The sequence below is a fragment of the Chaetodon auriga genome, chromosome 22, assembly GCF_051107435.1.
Source record: "Chaetodon auriga isolate fChaAug3 chromosome 22, fChaAug3.hap1, whole genome shotgun sequence".
Taxonomy (NCBI): Eukaryota; Metazoa; Chordata; class Actinopteri; order Chaetodontiformes; family Chaetodontidae; genus Chaetodon; species Chaetodon auriga.
The window spans coordinates 3,192,212-3,216,040 of NC_135095.1; the positions used below are offsets into that span (position 1 = coordinate 3,192,212).

A 23,829-nucleotide genomic window follows, 5' to 3' on the forward strand; every position below is an offset into this window, starting at 1 on the left:
CCGTAGACTAACTCACGCGCTGCTTTTCCCCGTCAGCTCAGCCAGTGACCAGTCGGAGTCAGCGCACGCGGCTGCAGCGGGAGCGATAGCAGCTCAAGCCCTCAGGGGGGCAGCAACACCCCCAACGCGCCCCTGCGTGGACGAAGAAGAGGAGGACGACCGTAAAATGTCTGTTTACTTTGTTTTACGTCCACCGACGGTCGGTTGCCGGTAAAACGGGGCAGGGCCACCGTTGTCCGTCAAGCTAGCCAGAGTTTGACAGAAGGAAAAGCAATTGTGCTTTCAGAATGAACGCGCCCCCGCTGCTCAAAACACATTTGTATTTCAGCTCGTCGCTAATGGGTTTTTTGTCTTGAATGTACTGACCGGAAGCTGTGTTCGTAACTCTGGGAGGTTTTGACCCCGTTCGGGCTACAGTGAGTGCGGATCCATAACGCTTGACTGAATATAAAACAGAATCGTAAGCTAGCGGTGCATGTATGGGATACTAACAACACAGAAGGAACCGTGGAATTGAACGGATATGGATCCCAACCGGATAATCCAGGCTCTGAAAGGGACTATCGACCCTAATCTGAGGATAGCTGCGGAGAATGAGCTCAATCAGGTGGGTGAGCTAAAGTAGTTTTTTGTTTGTTTTTTTTCCGGGTGGGAGGCATCGTGGGCCGTTTTGGCCCATAAATAATACCGGTGTTTGTGGAAGAGGGGAGGCCGTGTTTTGGGGGTCTTACTCGGCATAGGCCTGCTGATCGTTCAGCCCCGGTTTGGGAGTTTATATCAGGCCTGTGATCAGCACTTTGCCTGAACTGTCACCCCCGCTGACTCAGGCGGCTGCGTCGAAGAACAATAGGAGTCAGATGTGACAGCCATCAGGAGCTGTGGGAGCCAAACTTTGTCATGTCAACACTGGAGTTCAGAGAAACACATGCAGAGCTCTGCTGCTGCAGTGACTTTATGTAACCGGTCAACATAACAAATCATCCGTATAAGCTACGTAAAAGATCAGGGCCCCTAAAGAATTGATGAATAAAAATGTGAATGGTTTACTGCACTGTTATTTGGTTCAGGCAGGATCATTCAGAAATCCATTGATCTTTACAGCATGTCTCTGTTTAATCATAGGACCCTAATAAAGCAGTTTGACTCCATTGTCCACCTCATCAATTCAGACATGTTTCCAGATCATTCAATCCATTCTTCTATTATGCGTTTTTGGAACTAGTTGTATTTTCCATAAAGTTAAGTCAGTAGTTGGACAGTATTTGGATGAGTTGTATTTATTCAATTATATATATGATTCTTAGTTTTTCTTGTCCTGAAAAGTCAATGGCAACAAATGACTTCAGTCTATCTCTGTATTATAAAATGTTAACTGCACTTGAGATTCCCAAATCCCCAGAACGAGAATCAGTAGGCGTGTAAGCTCCAGGTACTTTGATCTGTGCCGGTGGTTCTAACCTGGTCTAAATAGTCAGTACTCAGTCAGATGGTGAGCATGTTCACATGTGTGCCAGTCTGGTTTTCATCATACTTGGCATGCAGTGTTAATATTGAACATGAGAAACCTGATGAACGCAGCTCTGTGTACATGACATGAGAACATGTGCAGGTATCAGCTTCTTCCATCTTACCACGACTCATATGATCCTCTCCACCACCGCTGTCAGCCTTTGACTTTCACTTCAGCATAGATTATTTATCATATGTTTGTTTAACTTGTTTGAACTGCTGCACACCTGTGCATGCACATGGCAGTGGTCAGTAAACCTGGATCAGGTCTTAACATGTCACTCTATCTTGGTTTCTGCTAAAGTCCTCCACTAAGCTATTCAGGCTTCCCAAAAACATTCCTCTAGCTTGAGCATAACCCTTCTTTTATCTTCGGTGTCGGCATTATGTTTCACTCTTATTTTCTAGTTTTTGTGTTGAACTTCCACCTCAACCATAAGTCTTTGTGAGACATGAACCCTCTCAGAAACAGATTTATTCAAGTTTTATGATGAGTTCGATGTTTGAATTTGATTAAAAGAAGAAGCACAGAGACTTCCAGTGCCTGCTTAAGTTTTATACAGGTTGAGATTATACTCAGTACTCTTTGCTGTGTGGCTGGCTGACATGTACTCGTATGTACTTGTGTATTTTGATGATAAATGTGAAAAATGTCATCCGGTTTCTAATTGTAGAAATAGTGGGACTGCTCTGTAAAACTTTGTCTAATATTTTCTCCAGTTTCTTCAGCTTTGTCTGCTATTTACAGCTTTCAGTGTCCCAAAATGTAACTGCAAGACAAAGGCACTGAGTCGCTCTTACATCACTTATGTTGAAGGACTTTGCCTTGTTGGTAACATCCACTTTCTCTCAGTGGCTTGAGATTAGATTTTTCAAACTGTGTTATAAAAAAATCAAATTTATTTGCAAGTTTTCTTAATTATAAATGGAAACCCTTCAGAGCCCTTCAGACCTTACATCCACCTAAAGTAAACTGAATGTCTTTGATGCTAAACATCATCTGTGAAAGGTCGCTGATGTTATTAATCTATGTTGTTTAGTCTATTAGTCTATGTTGTAGAGTAACTTGTGTTTTAATCATGCAGGCCCTCGACGCTTCATTCTGTTGTGCACACGTGCTAATAGATGATTATGCATTTTCAACTATTTTGTCATACATCATGCACGCAAGAACGGAAAATGTGAACAGTTTAATGACTTCATTTTAAAAACGGGCCCATCCGTCTTCTCTGTGTGTTTCAGTCTTACAAGATCATCAACTTCGCCCCGACCCTGCTTCAGATCATCGTGTCAGAGCAGGTGGAGTTTCCTGTTCGCCAGGCAGGTAAGACTCCACAACAGTCCTGGTGTTGATTCCTTTTAAGTTCTAATACATCTTCCATCTTGATTCAGTATCAAGATAATACTGACACAGCTTTCTAAGGAAATCTCATTGGTCCTGTTCATCAGGAAGGTTGTTTATCAACTAAATTTTTTGCACCTGAGTGTAAATCCCAGAATAGTTTGGTAGAAGGAGTGTAGCTCACACTCTGCTTGGCCATGCAGAGCTGAGAGAAAGTAATGCTGACACAGGTTTACAGCTTTTTTTTCGTTTGTGTGTTTTATGACTAGACCAGTCTGTGTAGGGGAAAATCCTAAATACAGGCGTCAGCACAGAGGTTGGACACTTTCTGTACTTTCCTGCTTGACAGTGCCAGTGAAGTCTGTTTTAAATAGATGAGCTGTGTTTCATGATATGTGTGCATAAGCCTGGTGTTACTCAGGCATCAGGAGGCTCTCTCTGACTCATGAGATCATCTGGATGGATACAGTGCAGAGTTGTGTCCGTATGTTCATGCTTGCCTGATTCCCTGACTGTGTGTGTGTGTGTGTGTGTGTGTGTGTGTGTGTGTGTGTGTGTGTGTGTGTGTAGCGGCCATCTACTTGAAGAACATGGTGAGTCAGTACTGGCAGGACAGAGAGCCGTCTCTGGGTGAGGTCGTCTTTCCCTTCAATATTCATGAGAACGACCGGCAGCAGATCAGAGACCACATTGTGGAGGGCATCATCCGCTGTCCAGAGTCAATACGGTATGAGGACTGAACACACACACACACACACACACACACACACACACACACACACACACACACACACACACACACACACACACATTGAGTCATTGACGACAAATCTGTGTCCATCTATAATCACTGCACCTCATATTTAAATGTGATCATACTGCATCATCCTTTTTTTTTTTTTTTTTTTTAGAAAAGCGTCATTAAAATCTGTAAATCTGTAATTTCAACATTAGATTTTCAATTGGATGCTAAGTTTTGCAACCATATGTTTCTGCTCCGTCCGCAGCGCCCAGCTGACCATGTGTCTGCGAGCCATCATCAAGCACGACTTCCCCGGCCGCTGGACCGCCATAGTGGACAAGATCGGCATGTACCTGCAGTCTCAGAACAGCGGCAGCTGGTACGGCAGCCTGCTGGCTCTCTACCAGCTGGTCAAAACATACGAGTGAGTAACCCGTTTGTGTTCCTCTGTTCCACCCCACCGCTCTGAACATCCCTCCTGTGGAGCCATTAGCCCTCACATCAGGTCTACAGATGATCTTAGTCATTGTAAGTGTATGGTCTGAGGTCATCTTAGCCTTAAAATACTTTTGGGGTTGCTAAAAGATAGTGTTTCATTGTCAACAAGTTGTTGTTTTTAGGTTCCTGTTCGTGTTCAGATTAAACAAATGAGATCTAATCTATTAACTGGTCCACTTTAAAGGTGTTAGTAGGTGTACTTTTGAATCTTTTCAAAGAGGATCCTGGGATGAAGCACTGAGTCTAATTCCTTACAGTAGCTCTTGACATATCAGCCATAAGATGCGTCTTTGTGCGTGTGTGTACTGCAGGTACAGGAAGGCAGATGAGAGGGAGCCATTGCTGGCTGCAATGCAGATCTTCCTGCCGAGGATTCAGCAGCTCATCAGCCAGCTGCTGGTCGACTCCACCATCTTCTCTGTCCTCATCCAGAAGCAGATCCTCAAGATCTTCCACGCTCTTGTACAGGTGTGTGTGTGTGTGTGTGTGTGTGTGTGTGTCAGCACATGATTAAAGCCAGGAACAGTGATCGCAGGATTCAGAAATGCTGGAGCGGAACTGGAGGCAGAAACCTGTGGTGATTGGACCAGGGGGTCGTCTACTTGATGGCCGTGCCATCGGTGTGTGAGGATGTGTGTGAGTGGGCGTGCAGAGAATCATTGGGGGGCACTTTGGATAGAAAGCACGGTGTCCTTCCTGGTGAGCAGGTCGGCACCTTGCACAGAAGCCTCCACCATCAGTGCATGTGTGTGTGAACGGGTGAATGTCAGCCTCTTTATATAGCTCCAAAAGACTTCTATAAATACAGTCCATTTATCATTTATGTGTCACTTCCTCATCATTTCTTCTGCACAAAGAAAATGAAATCAGTGTAACAAACCAGGAAATGCTGCGAATGAGCCAATTTTAGGATGTTGAGGAGATTCTTAAATCTCCGGACAGATCGGGCGACAAAATGAAGTTTCCCGTGGTGCTTTGGGGAAAAGAAGCACAACTGTACAACTTCATTTGTCATACTGAGGCATTTCAGCTTGTCCAGGACTTTAAATAGCTCTTGTGTGATGATGATGATGATGATGATGATGATGATGACAGTATCAATCCTCATTGCTGTCCTGCAGTACTCGCTGCCTCTCCAGCTGATCAACAACACAGTGATGACTCAGTGGATGGAAATCCTCCGAGCCATAATGGACCGAGACGTCCCAGCTGTAAGACACAAACACACACACACACACACACATGCACGCACACACACACATCAATATGCATAATTGTCTGGGACAACATTTAACTCAAAACCAAACCAGTGTGGTTCTTTTTCACTAATTCATTCACTAAGAAATCAGTCTTGTTCACACAAGACGTTTTCCTATTATGTCAATATTATTAGATACCAAATGATTGTTTCTACTATAAATATTTCTTCCTTCGACATATCATTTGCCTTGTCGTATCTCAGAACTTTCTCATTATTTCACAAAATCAGCTTATCTTGTCAAAGCAAACTTTTCTTGTTATAACACAAATTGGTATGTTCTTATAACAAGAAACGTCTGTATGGTGTTAAAAGGAGAAAATGACGCATTGCCACCAGTGCAGGCGTATTTTTTTTTTGTCATGGTGGCAGCAATCAGTCGTTATTCCTGTAATGGATTTCTGTAATGTGTGCTTGTGTGCATGTGCGTGCGTGTTAGGAGACGCTGGAGGTCGATGAGGACGACCGTCCTGAGCTGGCATGGTGGAAGTGTAAGAAGTGGGCGTTGCGTATCATCACCAGACTGTTTGAACGGTGAGTCCACAGTTGCTCTCACATCACCAGGAAACACATTCGCAGTCAGCGGAGGGAGGTTACCAGCCAATCACGTGCTTCTGCTCTGACTTACAGGTATGGAAGCCCGGGCAATGTGACAAAGGAGTACTATGAGTTTGCAAACTTTTTCTTGAAGACATATGCAGTGGGCTTACAGCAGGTGAGCACGTGTCACTGAGGCTTGATGCAGGTGTAGATCAGGGTTGGCAACCTTTTCTATGGTGAGTATCAGTTTACAGATGAAGATGAAGATGACCAGTTTGCCGGCGGCGTTTGTTAATGTGCACAGAATTTATTTTCTCTGTATGCATTGACACTTAGTTCCACTTGCTGCTCACTGACAGTATGTCTGGCCTGTATGTTGGTACTTTCACCTGCGTGTGCGTCTGAATGGCCTGCCGTCAGCTGACTGTGAGATGCAAGATGTCAGTAATGTCCACACTTATGTGCACTGCTACACAGAAAATCGCTTTGTCAGTGCAACGGTTTGCTGAATGTCGACATTTTCCACCATTTCAGAAATGCTCCTCTGAGCAGCTCTTTAATCCTGGGTATGAAGGTGTCTTTCCTCTGCAGTCCATCAAGCAAAACCTCTGCACTGTTGAGGAAAGCCTCGTTCGTGTGTTCTCCTTCTGTGCGTGCGGATTGGTGCTGTGTGGTCGGTTAACGGGCACCACTCAGCATGAACTGTGTGCTGCTTTCTCAAAATGCAGATTTGACTTATCTTCACGTCAGCGTTTCTTCATCCTCACCGTTGTCCCTTTGGGTGCTGTGTTGTCTGTTCAGGTCCTACTGAAGGTGGTGGACCAGCACCGGCAGAAGCAGTACGTCACACCTCGCGTCCTGCAGCAGTGCATCAACTACCTCAACCAGGGCCTGTCACACTCACTGACTTGGAAGCAGATGAAGCCACACATGCAGGTAGGGAAAGCATGGTGGAAGCTGATGCAGAGTGAGTCTGTTAGTGGGTACGCTTACATTCACACACTGTGTGTATCCTTGAGGCCTAACAAACTGTTGATGATGATTATCATTAAATTCATTATCCACTAATCTTGTTTTGTTTTGATTGTTCACTCAATAAAATGTTAGAAAATAGTAAAAAATATCACAAATTCCCAGAGGCCAAGGAGATGGCTTCAAGTACCTGATTATCACATCCATCTCTCACAGGCCATATGCCAGGAGGTCGTCTTCCCCCTCATGTGTTACAAAGATGAAGATGAGAAGCTCTGGCAGGAAGACCCCTACGAGTACATCCGCATGAAGTTCAGTGAGTACCTTCACATCCCAGGGTGAAGTTATACCTTTAGAAGTCTTACCTGACTTGATCCCTTAAACCTGCATTTGACACTGGGAATCAGTGTTTGTTTGTCTCCTTTGCAGACCTGTATGATGACCACGCCCTGCCAGCCACCGCCGCCCAGAGCCTCCTGTGCAAAGCTGCCCGCAAGAGGAAGGAGGTGAGGAGGAGCTTTTTAGCACAGGCCCAGAGGAACGGAGTACAGCACTGAGAACTTGTGGAGTTCGTTATCTTTTGAAGTCATTCGGCTGCATCTCTCAGCCACAGAGACTCGAGTACCGACAGAACAATGAGTTTGAACTTCTGCTTCAACCCTTTCTACATGTCACCTTTCTACCTTCCCCTCGGCAGGTTCTTCCTCAGATGATGGAGTTCTGCCACCAGATCCTGATGGACCCCTCTGCTGACCCCCGCAGGAAGGATGGGGCCCTGCACTGCATCGGAGCCCTGGCTGAGCTCTTACTGAAGGTACACGCCTTCACAGATACACTCCTGCGTGTGTTTTCTGGAGAACAACCTTTGAAGATGTAAAGTTCTGTTAATCCTCTTGCTGCCTCTGATGTGTTTTTATCATCTCTGTGCTGTGCTGTATGGACGTATGCCTCACCCCCACAGAAGCGGATGTACAGGGAGCAGATGGAGCTGATGCTGCAAAACTATGTCTTCCCTCTGCTTAACTCTCCTATGGGTTACCTGCGAGCCAGGGTGAGTGAACCCTCCTGTCTCTCCGTCACTGGGTTAATTCTTTCCTTTGCTCAGTTTTATAGTATGTCACAGAGAGACCGAGAGAGTGCTCTGGACCTTAAACCCAGGTGCTGTAGCCTATCCACAGTGCATCGCAGGGACTGATTGTGGTTTCTCTGCAGGTGTTGTGGTCGAGCTCAGTGTGACTGTGTGTACTGTAGTTATTTTCTCACCAGGAAAATAGCTGTTGTTTCACTATTATCAGACACGCTGAGCAGTGAATCTAAATATTTTACACCCCTTCCTTTTTAAAGCACCGTAGCAGGAAAGTCCTACCTGAGCTCTGAATTGCGCTCAGTAAGCAGAAGATGGACATATCTGAGTGAATTTGATTTGATAATTAATTATCGTATTTCTCTTTGTAGCTGTAAGCAATGAATTACATGTATTTTGAAAAATAGTGGTTGTTGAGTGGTAAAGGTGGGCGATCTGACCTAAAATTTATATCACTATATTTTTTACTCAAAGCAACCTGGAAAAACTGTTTCCCACATCCAACGTACTACTCTGGTTATTATTACCTCAATATTGAATACACCAACTTTGCTTCAGCGTGTGGTTCTATAATAGATGCTACTAGCCACATTAGCTGTGTGTATTTAAATAGTTTAACACCAGTCTTCAGTGCGTGTGTTCACACTTACATTTGCTTGAGAAAATGTTTCCTTTTAAAAATCACTTTGTATTTTGTTGTTTTGTGGAAACTTGATTTGAGGAGGTTATGAAGAAGTTTTAAAGGTATTAAAGTTTGACCATAATGAAGTTAGACAGAGGAATAATTGACCCTTAGATGGGAACAGAAAACACAGAGAAAGAAATATTGCAAGAAGGAGAAATAGCTGTGATTCAGGTAATTTCCATATCCAGGTAAATTACACTTGTGACTTGAATTAGTGCTGGGGTTTGTTCCAGCAGATGGCGCCACACTGCTGCAGCAGGAATTCCATTAAAGCTGTCACAGAGCAGCGGACACATGGTCCTAAAGCCCCACCCACATGAGTGTGGCTCGGCCCTGCTTTTGAGTGCCAGAAACGGGGGCCCATAGTGCTCGGTTTGGCACCTCCCTGTTCAACACAAAACAGGCTGCATCGCTCTTCATCCTCATCCTCTCCGTCAGTTTTTGCCAGTGGGAGAAAGCAAGAAAGAAAATACAGGCAAAGAGCGAGGTGTCTGCAGATAAATACACCAGTAATGGGTCATAAGTCATGATTTAGAGGGTTTACGCTGTTGTTGATGTTGTTTTTTACCGTTGTTGTAAAATTAATTTTCATTCAAGGACTGTTTCTTACTGCTGTCACTGGCTCTCCTCCCTACAGTCCTGCTGGGTGGTTCATTCAGTCAACGTGAGTCAGTGTTTCAATCTCTTCACCACTACAGACGTGTTGTAATTGAAACGGACACACTTGGTGGGGCATCATTGGCAGCAGCGGCGGACACTTGCGGTGGCGGTGTCAGAGATCTGAAAACACTGTGGATGGACTGAGATGAAGCGCGTCTGGGTATTGATCTGTTCTGTCTGCTTTTTGCTGGGTTTTGGCAGTCATGCTGGGTGCTCCACTGCTTCAGCCCGCTGCGTTTCCACGACGAGCTGGTACTGAGGAACGCCGTCGAGTTGGTCAAACAGGACCTGATCGACGACAAAGAGATGCCCGTCAAGGTGGAAGCCGCCATCGCTCTGCAGACGCTGGTCAGCAACCAGGAGCAAGGTCTGTGGAGGAATATGGATGCTGTTTTACAGTGTCACAAATACTTCAATCAGCTAATACTGCTATAAGATTCAGTCTCATGTGTGTGTATTAAATACAGAGCTGGAGTCAGGGTGTTGTTAGCAACCTTAGCTTAGCGAGAGATTGAAACCGGGGAAAACTGCAATATACAGTAAGGCAGCATCGCTACAACTAAGTCCGATCAAGCAGGTTTAAACAAGCCTGTATGTGTCATTTTAAACCATCATATTGATATGTATGATGATATAAAATTACATATACTGTCATAAAAAACTTCTGTGTCCGTCTGTGTAGCCAAGCTGTACATCAGGCCGTACATCCGGCCGATCATGCAGGAGCTGCTGCATGTGGTGAAAGAGACGGAGAACGACGACCTGACCAACGTCATTCAGAAGATGATCTGCGAGTACAACCAGGAGGTGGCCGCCATCGCTGTGGACATGACTCAGAACCTGGTACCTCGATGTCTGTCTCTAACCGCAAAAGAAATCATGTAATCCTCAAGTGTGTGTGTGTGTAACGTGCATTTGTGTGTGTGTGTGCGCACTTGGCAGGCAGAGATCTTCACCAGGGTTCTTCAGAGTGAGGAGTATGAGGAGAACGAGGACAAGACTGTCATGGCGCTGGGCATCCTCAGCACCATAGACACCATCCTCACTGTCATGGAGGACCACAAGGAGGTCTCTCTCATGCACACACACACACACACACACACACTTACACAGCAGTCTTTTAAAATACTTGAACATACTGTCATGGTGTTGGGATATTTAATACTTTATATTTTTCATTCTTCCTGTCAGATCACTCAGCAGCTGGAGGGAATCTGCTTGCAGGTGATCGGTCTGGTCTTGCAGAAGCCCATCATAGGTATGGCAGGTGTGTGTGCGCGGGCGGTTCATTGTTTTTACATGAGCACCTTCACTTACACACAAACATATGTAGGTACTCTTATTCAGATGCTTGCTCTTTAGATTTTTTTCCCCTCTCACTTCATGGAATTCTTGGTTGTTCATCAAGAGTTTGCTTCATTCATTCATTTGCTCCCTGGCCTGCCGCTGCGTACCCTCTGGCTGCTTCGCACAGGGTAAAGAGATAAGATTGTTTTTGTTCCCCTGTCCTCCACACGGCCCATGACTGCTACTGAGGGCAAAGCAATGGTCAAATTCACAGTCAGTGTTGGTCGACTGGCAGGAAACTTGCAAGCAGATGTGCTCGCTCTCTGTCAGCCATGTGACACTCTTCTCGCAGATCATCACGGTTCCTCAAGAGACTCCCCATAGCCAAGAGGGGCCATGAGTGAGCTTACTCGCATCTTTTTTCCTCTCTTATTTTCTTCTTATTTGAAACACAAAGCGCGAATTTCATACTTTGGAAGATTTCCACTTGATCTGATTAACTCAAGCCTCATATAAGCTTTTTGGGATTTTGCCCAGAAGAAGGACTGTAGATAGCCCCCAGCCCCCCATCAATTACACAGATTATGGTAACATGCACCAAATAATCCAGTTTTTGCCCTTATTCTAAAAAAAGTTAATATTCCTGGTGAGCTGTTGGCCAATGAAAACACTAAAATATCCATTTGCATGCTGCTGTGCATACTGTGAGTAACAAGCACAACCTCTTTCATTTGTTCATTTGTCTTCTTGAATAGGTCAGCGTTGTGATATGTTCAAAAAAACCTGTTGATACCCAAGACTTTCAGAATGTAAAGGTGCATGTGGGCTTTTCTTTTGTGCCTGCATCTGCACCCCAGCCTTGCAAACTGTTAGGCAGGCAGCACACAGAGCTGACCATAAACAGGCAGGACTGTATCGGAAGCTGCAGTGACACCCTCGATGGAGAGGCATAATCTGATTGCATTGTATACATGTAAACTGGTATTGTTGGTCATTAAATGCTCATGTGTCTTCCTAGCCTCGGGCACAACGTCACAGGTTCAACTATTTGTGTATGCCGTGCTCTGTAAGTGTGTGTGTGTGTGTGAGTGTGTGTTTATACATGGCATACCCTCATTTATGCCCAGTGTGTGTGTGGATGAATGTACTGCAGGTGCTAATATGTGCACGTATATAACAATGAGAGATAGTGAGGCATAGAGAGTGTGTGTGTGTGTGTGTGTGTGTGTGTGTGTGTGTATTGTACGTATTGCTCATGTCGTGAGCACATAAGTCATAAGTGGTTACATTAAGTCTGCAGGAAATGAATGTATGTCTATGTAATGTCCCCAGAAGTGATGAAAACCTAAAGTGTGTGTGTGTGTGCATGCATGTGCATATGTGTGTGTGTGTGTGTGCGTGCAGCGAGCACTGCAGATCCTGTTAATTGGAGCAGTTTGCCTTGCGGAGGATTGGAGCCTTCCCACTCTGTTAATGAATGGATTAACTGATCGCCTCCTGCTGCCAGAATGGAAGGCTGTGTGCAGGCAGGGGCGAATAACGCAGCAGGAGAGGGTCACCATGAGCAAAATGGAAGATGGAGAGGTCAAGCTCATTTTTTCTGCAGGAAATCTATGGCACACTTAAACACGGGCAGTCCTGCACAGCTGTGCTCTTTACCCCCTAACTATGTTGCATGAATGAGGGGGGAGGGGGAGCTGAACACGTCAGCGCAGTCCTCATAATCACACTGATGTTCCTCAGAGGTATTACAGCTTATTTAAAACCGCTGCGTGTCTCTACTGTTTGAGCTGTTGTGACAGTGGAGTCTGGACACGTCTGCCAGTGAAAAACTACATTTTCATCCTGTAGGTGGCAGCAAACATCGTTCCTCTCCCGGTTCCTCTCTTTAAAGTCAGAATAGAAAATACAACCAAGGATGAACATGAAGCACAGCTACCTTTGACTTGTCCATATATAGTCATTATTTTCCTCTCCATCCCATCATAAAAGGCCTCCAAGGGTCCATTTCCATCTAGTTATTAATGTGATCTGTATCTGTATGCATCGTTTCAATAATGACATTGATCCGCACATCTGCATTTACATCTGGTATTAATGAGACTTATGATCATATTTCAATATGCACATTTGCCAGGTGATCAGTTTTGATTCTAAGTACAACTTAAGCAGAAAACCACCTGTAAGTGGCTATTTATAAAAGCTTACTTTGAAGAGGGAGTGATCTTTAAGCAAAGTCTGCACCTGATGGACGTGATTTTCTCACTTGTTATGTGAGGTGTTGCAGTTTGTGTCCGAGCCTGTGCTGAACTTTGCGTGAGCTTTATGAACAGTGCGATCATTGTGGAACGATCACTTACAGGTGAGAGGAATTAGCAGGCCTGCGGTCATTATTTTTGGACTCAGCTGATTTCATCTTAATATCAGCCCCAGTTGCGTCTTTGGTGCTGACAGCTGTCTGTTTGGCTTTGTGAGTCCAGTCAGTTCTGTGTGATGCCTGCTTCAGTCTCCTCTACCATCGCTGTGATCTCGTCTTCCAGAAAGTTTACTTTTCTCTTTCGGTCCCGATTAAACGCTCATTTGTGCTGGCATTATATAAGGAAAATGCAAAGCAGGTGCCGCCAACTTGAGTTGATTTGAGAGTTATTGATCGGCTGAAGTTTTTTATCCTCAGCATCTCTTACGAATCAAAGGAAATCACACCGTCGGAGATGTTGTTTCACATTTGCCAACCGTTTTGTCAGTGTCCATGTCGACACTCAGCCAATTAACGCCTCCGCTGGCTCTCCCGTCAAGTCGTTGAGGTTCTTTTATCCGATTGAAATCAGCCACTTGTGATCAGCTCCCAACCCATCTGTTGAGGCGTTAGTGTAGAGCTTTGATCTCTTCGAGGGGTCGGAGAACACGAGGGCTGGCTCAGTGCTTAGTCTCTTTCAGGTTTGTCCGTTCGTTTTCTCGCATCTGATGTTTTCATCTCTTCGTTGGGAGCGTAAGCTTCAGCGGATGTTTCAGTCACATGTTTCATCAGTGTCATGTTCATCGTCACAAAGTCTGCTTGTGTCGTGCTTTGTTGCATTTTGTGCGCAAATTGAAAATGTGCCTAAAATCAGGTGGATCACATGATGAAAAATCATCACTGTCATCTCTTTCTTCTACACCCAGTGTCCTTTCTTCTTCTCTTACACTTGAACGTGTTTTCCCATAAGCAGGACATCGTCTCGGTTTGTGCTTTTCACAGCATCTCTCGCAGGTCAACATCTCATTATCCCGGTTTTTAAAACTTGCCCTGGCATTTTACTTTCACTGACACGGTGTCTGCCGCCTCGCTGCCTTGGCTCGCTGCTCTGTGCAGGCTCATCAGAGGTCAGTCCGTGTTGGCATGCTGGCTCACTGGCCCGGCATGTTTTTACAGCTCTCTCCAAAGTGAGCTCTACTTCCTCTCACTCAGTTCTCCCGGAGCTTCTTGTCTTTTGTTCCAAACACTGTCCGATCCCAAATTATAGAGCATCTGCAATCACTGAAATAACAAGTCTGTGCTTTTAGCTGGAGGTCAGTGAGAAAGCTATCAAACGGCTCTTCCTGGTGCTGCATGCGCAAGCGAAAGATGTACCTTTTGTATGTGTCATTTTTTCCTCCAGCAGGCAGTGATCATTGACTTTCTTCAAGACTTCATCAAACTTGTTTTTGTCATCTGGTTGAACAAACACAAAAGTGTTGAAGACTTGTCCTGCCTCTGTGCCCGACAGGCACTACTTACAGCAGAAATTGCTGTTTAAAAGTCTTCCATCCACATTGCTAGCCAGTTTCAATGCACCTGGCAACCTTAATGATTCCATCTTGTGCTGTTTCTTTCTCTTGACAAAGTTAACCTGTCCTGGTAGTACATGGTAGCAGATCTGGTACCATGTAATGTCTCTTATTTCAAATTAAAACATAAAGTTTGGAACTTCATGCTAGCTTGCTAGCTACTTTATTGTACACACAACCATACACTGTGTCAGTCCTCAATGCTTAATCCTGCGTGTTCTATTTCAAGATGTTCTCCTGCTGCCTATCATTCCACTTCCCTCGCTCTAGTTCTACAGGATGTGTTGCGAATGCGCATGCATGCATGAGATTCATGAACGCTCCTTTCTCTGCAGAGTTCTATGAGGAGATCCTGTCGCTGGCGTTCGGCCTCACCTGTCAGACCATCTCGCCCCAGATGTGGCAGCTCCTCGGCGTCCTGTACGAGGTCTTCCAGCATGACTGCTTTGACTACTTCACAGGTGTGTCTCACATGAAGGCGCATACACTCGCTCAGAACACGTTCTGTTGTTCAGGAGATGCTCTCTGTTGCTCTCTGGAAAAGTAAAGTTGTGATACTAACAGCAGAAATGGTCTGATGCAGTCAGCCGCTGTCAAATCATGGCTGAACTGGCTAATGTTAATGAATTTGTTTGGTTGGGAAACTCTGAAAGGAAATGTATAGTTTTCCATTTAAGAAAATCTTTAACATTGACAGAACCTGCACCTTTCTAACGTTATGCTTTCAGTTTTGGTGTCCATCAGCTGGCGAAGACACTTTTCTTCACTTTATCAGAGTTTCTGTTCCAGCTGCTGCTGGAAACATTAACACATCAGTCGATCAGAGCAGAGTTGTGGGCTGGAAAGTCAAGACGAAGAGCTGAGAGATGCTAAAATGCTCAGCAGAATTCCAGAGAGCAGGGTTAGTTTGTCAGTGTGAGTGGCGCCTTTCACACTTCTCACATCACACTTTTTGAGCTGACACATTAGGTGTGTTTCTTTCCGCCTGTTTTTCGGCACATTTTCAATATGCACACAAAAATAATGGCTACAGTAATGCAATAAGTGATAATTATCTGGAATAGTAATCATTAAGTGAACTAGCTCTGACAGAGTGATGTGACGGCAGGAGCCACTACCTGTAATCCTACATGCACTGTCTTGTAAGCAAAGCCACAGTACTGTACTGTTTTTGAGACAGGCAAAGGAGCATAAAGTGTACCAATGATGATGGTAGGATGTACTCTGCTTTGAGGACAGTTCAGCTACTGCAGTTAGCCCTGGGATACGGTGAAATAAAGCCTGGCTTCTGAAGCGAGAAGAGGCGTTTGAATGAAGGGCAGTGCTGCGTCTGCCACATATGACGGCAGAGGACGCAGCCGTTACAACTGCCAGCCCCTCAGGAGTAATGGAATAAGTGCATCTGTTAATACACGGTCGGATGTATCCCATAGTGAGAGGCTGAAAGGAATTCTAGTCTAAGAGAACTGTATGTACCTGTACAATAATGTTGACACGCCAGCCCCGAAAAAATGGCGGTAATGTTAATTATGATCCGTCTTTGTTTTACAGATATGATGCCTCTCTTGCACAACTACGTTACAGTGGATACAGACATGCTCCTCTCCAACCCTAAGCACTTAGAGGTCATCTACAGCATGTGCAAAAAGGTCAGGCTATAAATGTCTTCATCTGTTGCTCACAGTTCTAGAAAACATGAAGAGAGTTTTCCCAGAGTTGCTGCTGAGTCTTGACTGGTCAGCTGTTTTGACCTTTGCCCTCCTTGTAGGTGCTGACCATCGATGCAGGTGAGGACGCGGAGTGTCACGCTGCCAAGCTGTTGGAGGTCATCATCCTGCAGTGCAGAGGCAGAGGCATTGACCAGGTCAGAAACCACCTCACACAGTACAGACCTTCATACTTTTGTCATTCCAATCTGGCTTTGTGACATGTCACATGAGGCAGGAGGTCTGCGACTGTTGCAGAGTAAGAGTTTTCACTACGGTTTGACCCACCAGAAGGTGAACTGTAGGAGTAACAGCCTGATATCTCTGTGATTCCTGCCTGCAGTGCATCCCTCTGTTTGTGGAAGCAGTTCTGGAGCGTTTGATGCGCGGGGTGAAGTCCAGCGAGCTGAGGACCATGTGCCTGCAGGTGGCCATCGCTGCTCTGTACTACAACCCGGCCCTGCTCATCCACACTCTGGACAACATGCACTTCCAGCACAGCCCACAGCCCATCACTGCCCACTTCATCAACCAGTGGATGAACGACACCGAGTTCTTCCTGGGGTGAGGGGAGGCCTCTGTTGTTTTTAACTAGTTAGGGGTAGGCTGATATCTGAGTTTGTGCGTCAGGGGGCTAATGGAGGCTAAAGCTCCATAGAGCTGCAGAGAAGAGGACCACAGGTTGTGGTAATTGAATGTTAATGTGAACGACACTGTGGAGTGGAGCTTTAAGTCACAGCACGGTCATTTTTGGTGGTAGAGGTTGTTGCCTCATAACAGAAAGTCGTGCATTTGAACCTGACCTGGTGTGCAGAGCCTTTCTGTGTGGGGTTTGTGTTGTGAGCAATAAACAGGATATGATTTTTAGGGAATAGATGATTGGTTTAATATCAGCACAGACAATTTGGATAATGACAGCAGTGTTTTGAAATCTGTTACGTGTGCATGCAGTTTAATCATTAAATTCTAATAATTGCAGCGAGGTTGTTGACAAGGTAGTGAGTCCAATAACAGTGCTGGAATAGTCGTCAGTCTTCTTTTTCCCACTCTCGCTCATCTTACTCCTGCTGCATGGACATGTGTGCTTAGTCTTTTTCTTTTGCTGCTTTCATTTACAGTCAAAGATTAGAATAAATCAGTATATGCTGTAATTACTTGTGACCCGTGGCTGCTACTTCATTTTGAAAAATGTGCTTATTTGCTGAAAGAAAATCCCTGCCACTGAAATCTAACGTAGAATTTTTTTCATCCAGCTGTAACAGTGACCGAAGGAAATCTTTACGGCTGTATCATTGCTAATGATGAAATTCATGAATTCATGCCTGAAGCTGGCCCAGCTGCCTGAGGTTCTCGCTGGTTCCCAGGGCATCACAAAGAATAGGCTGACATTATTCACTGAAGGCAGCTAACACTGTGCAGGCAGTGGAAGCAGCACAGGACTTTCATTTTTATTTACTCATTGATCTTTTGATTAAACTTCAGTGGGGCTCAGATCAGTGTCAGTATGTCAGTGTGAATAGATAGAATATCACCCCCCCCCCCCCAACAGCTAGAAGTACCATGCATTAAGCTTCTAAGGATAGAGCTACAGGTGCATACTGTGCATTACATCTGCTGCAGTTGCCATCCTGAACCCGCGACATCCTGGCTCCTGCTCGGTACTTAACACACACACATGCTTCACTCCCCAGGCTCCACGACCGTAAGATGTGTATCATCGGCCTGAGCGTGCTGATGGAGCTCCCCAGCCGGCCAGCGGTGCTGGAGGGAGTCGCAGCCCAGATCGTCCCCTCCATCCTGCTCCTGTTCCTAGGCCTCAAACACCTTTACGCCTCCCGTCTGGTCAACAAACCGGACCTGCTGGCCCGTGCGGGGGCGCCGGATGAAGACCAGAATGGTGAGAAAAGAACACCACGAGGACATATTGTTGTACAAAAGAAGAGGAACTAATGTCGACTGAGGACGGAAAGAATGCAGAGAGGAGAAAAGAAATTGGCTTATTGATGATAATGAAATGTGACTCTCCATTTTTGCCAACATTCGATCTTCCACTACTTGAATCTTGATTCAGCCCTGAGCTCAAATTAGCTGCACCACATTTACTTTCTCACCCCCACTGGCTCCGCTCCTCAGTCAAGCATAAAGGAATTAGATTCCTAAACCTTGTCTACTGCTTGTGGGGCAGACTGATAAATTAACTTAGCGCTACGGTGATGGCTAAGGGTTTCTCCTGCGGCCTGGTATTTAAAATGCATTGATTTCACCACATTAAATGCTTCAGAATGGTGTATTCTTAATAGAGAGGCTTACATTTTCCTCCAGTGAAGGTTGAACGTGTTTGGGTTTGAAATGTGCTTTCAGTCATGAGGGAAGGATATAAAAGGACAGTGTTATGGAGCGAATATCAAGTAACAGAACAACATTATCTGAGCTTTAGTGCAGTCACTGCTGTCAAATATTTGTTCTAAATCATATAAATTCACTTGCACAGTACTTATAGAGACAGAGCTCATACGTACGAACCGTTACTGTACATCTTTATCTCAATATACCGAGCTGTGTTTTTCTAAAACAGTAGACAAAAACACCGATGACAAATGATTATATATTATAGTATAGTGATTGTATTATAATTTATCTGGTTTATATATGGCCATTTTGAATGTAAAGGGCCATTGTTTAAAGTTTCCCAGTAAAACTTTAGGCATACACTGGTATGCCAGTTTATCATGCATCTAAACAAGCCTGGAGTTAACTGTACCTTCATGAAGGTTCCAATTTTGAAGTGTTGTTTCAACTTTATGCTCATTTTCACTTCAGTTTTTTTCCTTTTCTAATATTTTGTCCACCCCATTTATGTCAGCGATCAGTGCATCGTGGGTTAGTGGCCACAAGATGTTGGAATCAGAAAAAAAAAAACCCTCTGTAACTGCAAAAGATTCTCAGTCTCAATGAAAAAGAGGACATTTTTAAGTCGACTTGGTTTCTCACTTGAAAGTAAGTTTTAGGAGATGATTTCTTGAGTGACAGCGCTGTCAGCCTGTGAGAGTCAGCTGTGATGGTTGCCATTTGGTCGTCCCACCTCAGCAAGCTTAGCTATCTTGATCCAGGTGCTGCCTCAGCACAAGCAGCACCTCAAGCTTAAAAACATCCCTGTGGGTTCTGGTCATAGCTGATAGAAAAGATCTAAGACCTTAAGACCTCTAAGATGCTAAATAAACAGCCTGGTTAATGCACAGGTGGGCCTCAGGCTGGTCAGTCAGGAGAAATGGGAGCAAAAACAGAAGTGTTGTGTGTGCTCTCACTCTCAGGCTCTGGTTCTGTGTACTTGTGCGCTTCCTTCTCTTTATGCGTTTGAGAGAACTGGTGTGATGATTCTGATGGCCGCGTTGTTTTTGGAATGTGCAGAGGAGATTCCCAGTGATGAAGATGAAGTGAGTGAGAACCGGAACACCATGCAGCAGCAGTCCAGCATGCCGCCGGGCCAGGGCGGCGAGGATGACGATGAAGACGAAGATGACTACTGGGATGACGACGGCTTCGAGGGAACGCCCCTGGAGGAGTACAGCACGCCTCTGGACTACGACAACGGAGAGGACGAGTATCGCTTCTTCACCTCCGCCCTCCTCCGTAAGTCATCGCTCGTCTGTCCTTTGTGCTCACGTCTCTGCAGCATGGTGGCAAAAATGCACATATGTATCGACAACTGACACGATTAATACTTACAAGTTGATCTACTAATCTTTTCATCTGTAACTGCAGCTGTATGAAAACACACTATACCCTTTTCTTTGGCCTGACATTTTGTGTTTGTGTGTGTGTGTGTGTGTGTATGTGTGTGTTAGGGATCCAGAACACTGATGCAGCTTGGTACCAGTGTTTGACGGCTCCGCTCAGCGACGACCAGAAGAAACAGCTGCAGGAGATCTACAGTATCTCACAGCAGAGGAGGAGCACTGCCACCAAGGGCCAATGGTGAGAGCCAGCACACACCGCTGTATAGCAGGTTCAGATCCTTCAGAATAAAAGCGTAATCTACACAAGCCTTAACTGACTAAGAAACCTAAATTCACAAAAACTCTCAACTCAAGTCTTTATCTGTGCATTAAATCCTTGATTTAGATTAGGAAAATCCACCGTAAAAACAATTGAATAGTGAAAAAAAACCCATCTGATATTAAAAGAATATGTCGACATTTTGTTAGACATGCTCTTTAGATTTATCAGTCTCATGTCTGTGTGCACGGAGCTACATTCTGGACAGGAAGCAGAGGGGAAACAGCTCACCTGGCTGTGTCAAATGTTGAAACATTCACCCACCAACACCTCTGAAGCTCATGATGAACACGCTGAATCCTCATTTTGTCTGCACACAAACAGAAATGTAAGAACAGCAGTTGTGGTTTTCGAGGGAGCTGTGTGCTGGAACCAGGTGCAGTGACTGACTGCAGCTTCCCAGAGTCTTGTTTGCAGTGTTGGGGAGAACTGATGCTTCTAACTTAATTTCCCCGTAGTGTTCAGTGGCGTGGGTGTTCTGAAAATCACAGAATGTTTACATCAGAGATCCAGTTCATCCACTGAGCGGTGGGGTAGTCTGTCCAAATGCTTTATCCCTAGATTTTCTTCTCTCTTGAAGAAAAAGCTCTGAAATCATCTGTGTTTGTTGGTGTGCTTTAAATGCTGCACTGTCATGCACACAGTAAAGCCAGCATGCGACCACAGCCTACAAACACGGAGTCAGTGTAGAAGGTGAAAAACCCAGCTCCACCGTGCCTACATGTTGCATCCGTGCCTCATCTATTTCTAGGCTTAGAAGCATTAGAGGGTGCATTTTTCTACTTCACGCATAACCAAGCTAAATGTTTCCCTTTGTCTCCAGTCTTTATGCTAAGCTAGGCTAACCAAGTCCTGACTCAAGCTCTAGATGCAGACATGAGATCACTCTTAACAAATGACAGTAACCAATTCTAAACACTTTGGATTGAGGCTTTTATTTTGAAGTCTTGCAATCTTGGTAGATCCTTTTGTTGATCCCGCTTTTTTCCCATTTGAAATTTTAAAAATCTTTTCAGTGCAGAAGCTGTTAAAAAGCTGCTGGATTGTTCAATCTTGAGTTGATCTGAAGGTTGTTTGCTTTCAGAACACCGAGGAGACGGGTGGAATGCGGAATCAGAGGAGGGCGACGAGGGAGAGAGGGGCTGGTCTGACCTGACCTGAAGTGGATTTCAGTCTAACCTGAATTATCTCAGTCCAGATCAGACCATATCAGACTTGATGGATACCACCAAAACCAGGTCCTGGGGTGCCATCACGAGTGGATGGAGCAGCAGGGGCCGGGTCGGCATGACATCAGTTTGGGACCTGGTGCACTGTAAAGAGCTCCTACTGGAATATTCCTATCACCAGGACAGGACCGTTGGCCTGTGTGTGTGTGTGTGTGTGTGTGTGCGTGCGTGCGTGCGTGTGTGTGTGCGTGGACTCCAGAGAAAGGTCTGCTTTATAAATATAAATGTCCTTGACCAGCAAACTTAGTTTAAGTTCTTGTACAGTGCAGTCCTTTGGTCTGTGACTAAGTAACTGTGTTTGTGTGTGTGTGTGTGTGTGTGTGTCTGAGAAACTGTAAGACATAAAAACACATCAGAGTGTGTGTGTGTGTGTGTGTGATTGTACGTACTGTAAGCACTTGTCTTTGTCTCTCTATAGTTGAACACTTTTTATCATCTCATGAAGCAAAGGGCCTGCAAAGAGCGAGACGAGCCCCATTCCTGTCAGGGTGCCTTGAACACAGACCGCGGAGGACTCGAAGGTCCAGGTCAAAGACTTGTGGCCTCTGGCTGTGACGTCACATATGAAATGTAACATGACAGAGGGATCTGGGGAGGTTTTTTTTTTTTTCTTTCTGTTTGTCTCTGGATTTTGTTTTGTAACAGTTTTCAGAACTAATTTAAGAAAATCATAAAAGTTCATGTAACATTTTTCCGAGTTGTTATTCTTTCTTTACGCCGTCCGACCTTTTACTAAGCATCTTTAGCATTTCGGCTGCGATTGCTTATGAGCAAATGATACTTAATATACCTACCAAACATCAGTGTATGAGCTTCTTACTTGTGAGCATGTTAGCGTGCAATCTTAGCGCTTAGTTGTGCTGTGGCTGTAGAGTCTTTTTAAATTAGCACATATGACACAGTACCGCTGAGGCTGATGGGATTGCCTTTAGTTTTGCAGGTATTTGGCCTTAAAGCAAACCAAGTTCAAATTTTAACCTGATTGGTTGATTGCAATCAGTCTGATAGTTGAGATTCTTCAGTCTGGACCAAAATGGTCAGGTGACAGGGTGACGGCGCCTTTCCTGGCAGCTCGCTGCTGGCATCTAAATGCGTTCACATTCACATTATAACAGGAAAAACAAGCGCCTTGCTGGAACTCCCAGTGGTGTTGTGCTAAACTGCTGCCTTGAAGGTAGGAAAAATAATACTTCCTTCATTTCTATTATGAGGTAATGGAAACCAACAGCTGCCTTCAGGTTTAATAGAATTGCTAGTTTGTTTCTATTACAGGATAATGCACGTGTGGAGTTTTCAAATCAGTCTGCCCTTGAATGGCGTTACCATGCAACAATACAGGAGCTTTGACAAAAAATAACCTCTGTGTTGAAGGCAGGAGAGAGTACAGACGATGTGGAGTTGCTGTGGTCGTGTATCTGTGCTGCAGAGCTGTGAGACGTAGAGGACTTTAGTGCCGAATGAAGCCTGAAAACTTAGTGCCGTCCAGTGGGGCAGTTGTTCCTCTTTCATCCTCCAGATTGTGTCCACAACCTCTTGTGCAATGCTGGCCTCCTTCCTTCCCTCTGAGTTGGTATTCCCTGTGTGTTCGGCTGCAGCTTGTGTATGTAACGCTTGTTTCCCCACATCCCAGTGTGAGTGTATGTGCAGGACAACAAAGGGAAGCCAGGCAGAGAGGAGCTGTACCGTGGCTGAGGGGTGGTGGGCTGTCAGCAGCGGGTTTCTTCACTTGTGTTTGTGTACATTCTCACTCTGTGGCTCCGTGATCATGAAGCACTGCGGGAAATTCACTCTGCAGTGGTGGAATCTGTCCCTCCATCATTAGTTATCCGTCTCTGCCTCCCAATCTTTCTCTCACTCTCTCTCACTCTCTCTCTCTCTCTCTCTGTAAGCTTTGTATTCGTTTGTCCTGCATGTGAATGACACCGGCTGGTGGAAGATGTTGTTTTGGCTGACATATCTAGGCCAAGTGAGGATGCCGCCGCAGCAGTAATGAGCATTCCCACGCCAGGAGAGCTGGAGGATGTTATCAAGAAGAGAGTTGCAGAGGGAAAAGTAGAGACCAGTGAAAAATCACCACATCTGCCACAAACACGTGGTTGAGCTGATTTGCAGCCCCTTTCAGCCTTTCTCGACACAGTAGTGTGATACTGCGATGACGATGAGTAGAGAAGAGGGACACTTCTTATACCCTCTTATACCCAATCAGGATGCTTCTTAATCTATAAGTACGCTGCAAAAAAAAACAATAAGCTTAACATGCTCTTGCTATTCATGTTTGATTGTGACACGTTTCCCGCATTAGGTTTAAAACTCTATTAAGACCCTTTTCGCAGTGCTGTGGTGTCGTATTGGAATTCAGTGAAACGAAAGTGAACGGCTTCTTCTTGTGACTTGAAACAATGAGGTGAATTCATGGCCTATTCAAACTTTAAGGCTCATTTATTTACAGCACAG

At 45.0% G+C, this 23,829-nt stretch overlaps 1 protein-coding gene across 2 annotated transcripts; it reads left to right on the forward strand.

Annotated features, from left to right (window-relative positions):
- The first annotated feature begins 103 nt into the window (after positions 1–103).
- ipo8 (importin 8) lies at positions 104–22,068 on the forward strand. 2 transcript variants are annotated; one of them, XM_076722496.1, is made up of 25 exons: positions 104–607; positions 2,752–2,833; positions 3,422–3,578; positions 3,859–4,017; positions 4,403–4,559; positions 5,213–5,302; positions 5,789–5,883; positions 5,980–6,064; positions 6,691–6,825; positions 7,078–7,177; positions 7,291–7,367; positions 7,559–7,675; positions 7,823–7,912; positions 9,492–9,657; positions 9,973–10,133; positions 10,233–10,358; positions 10,482–10,557; positions 14,720–14,845; positions 15,936–16,033; positions 16,153–16,248; positions 16,434–16,654; positions 17,782–17,987; positions 19,499–19,720; positions 19,936–20,065; positions 21,231–22,068. In XM_076722496.1, coding segments are annotated over exons 1-25 (3,057 nt in total). In that variant the 5' UTR covers positions 104–523; the 3' UTR covers positions 21,232–22,068. The 2 variants fall into 2 exon arrangements, with proteins under 2 accessions (XP_076578611.1, XP_076578612.1); XM_076722497.1 differs by having other exon boundaries at positions 10,482–10,548.
- The last annotated feature ends 1,761 nt before the right edge of the window (positions 22,069–23,829 follow it).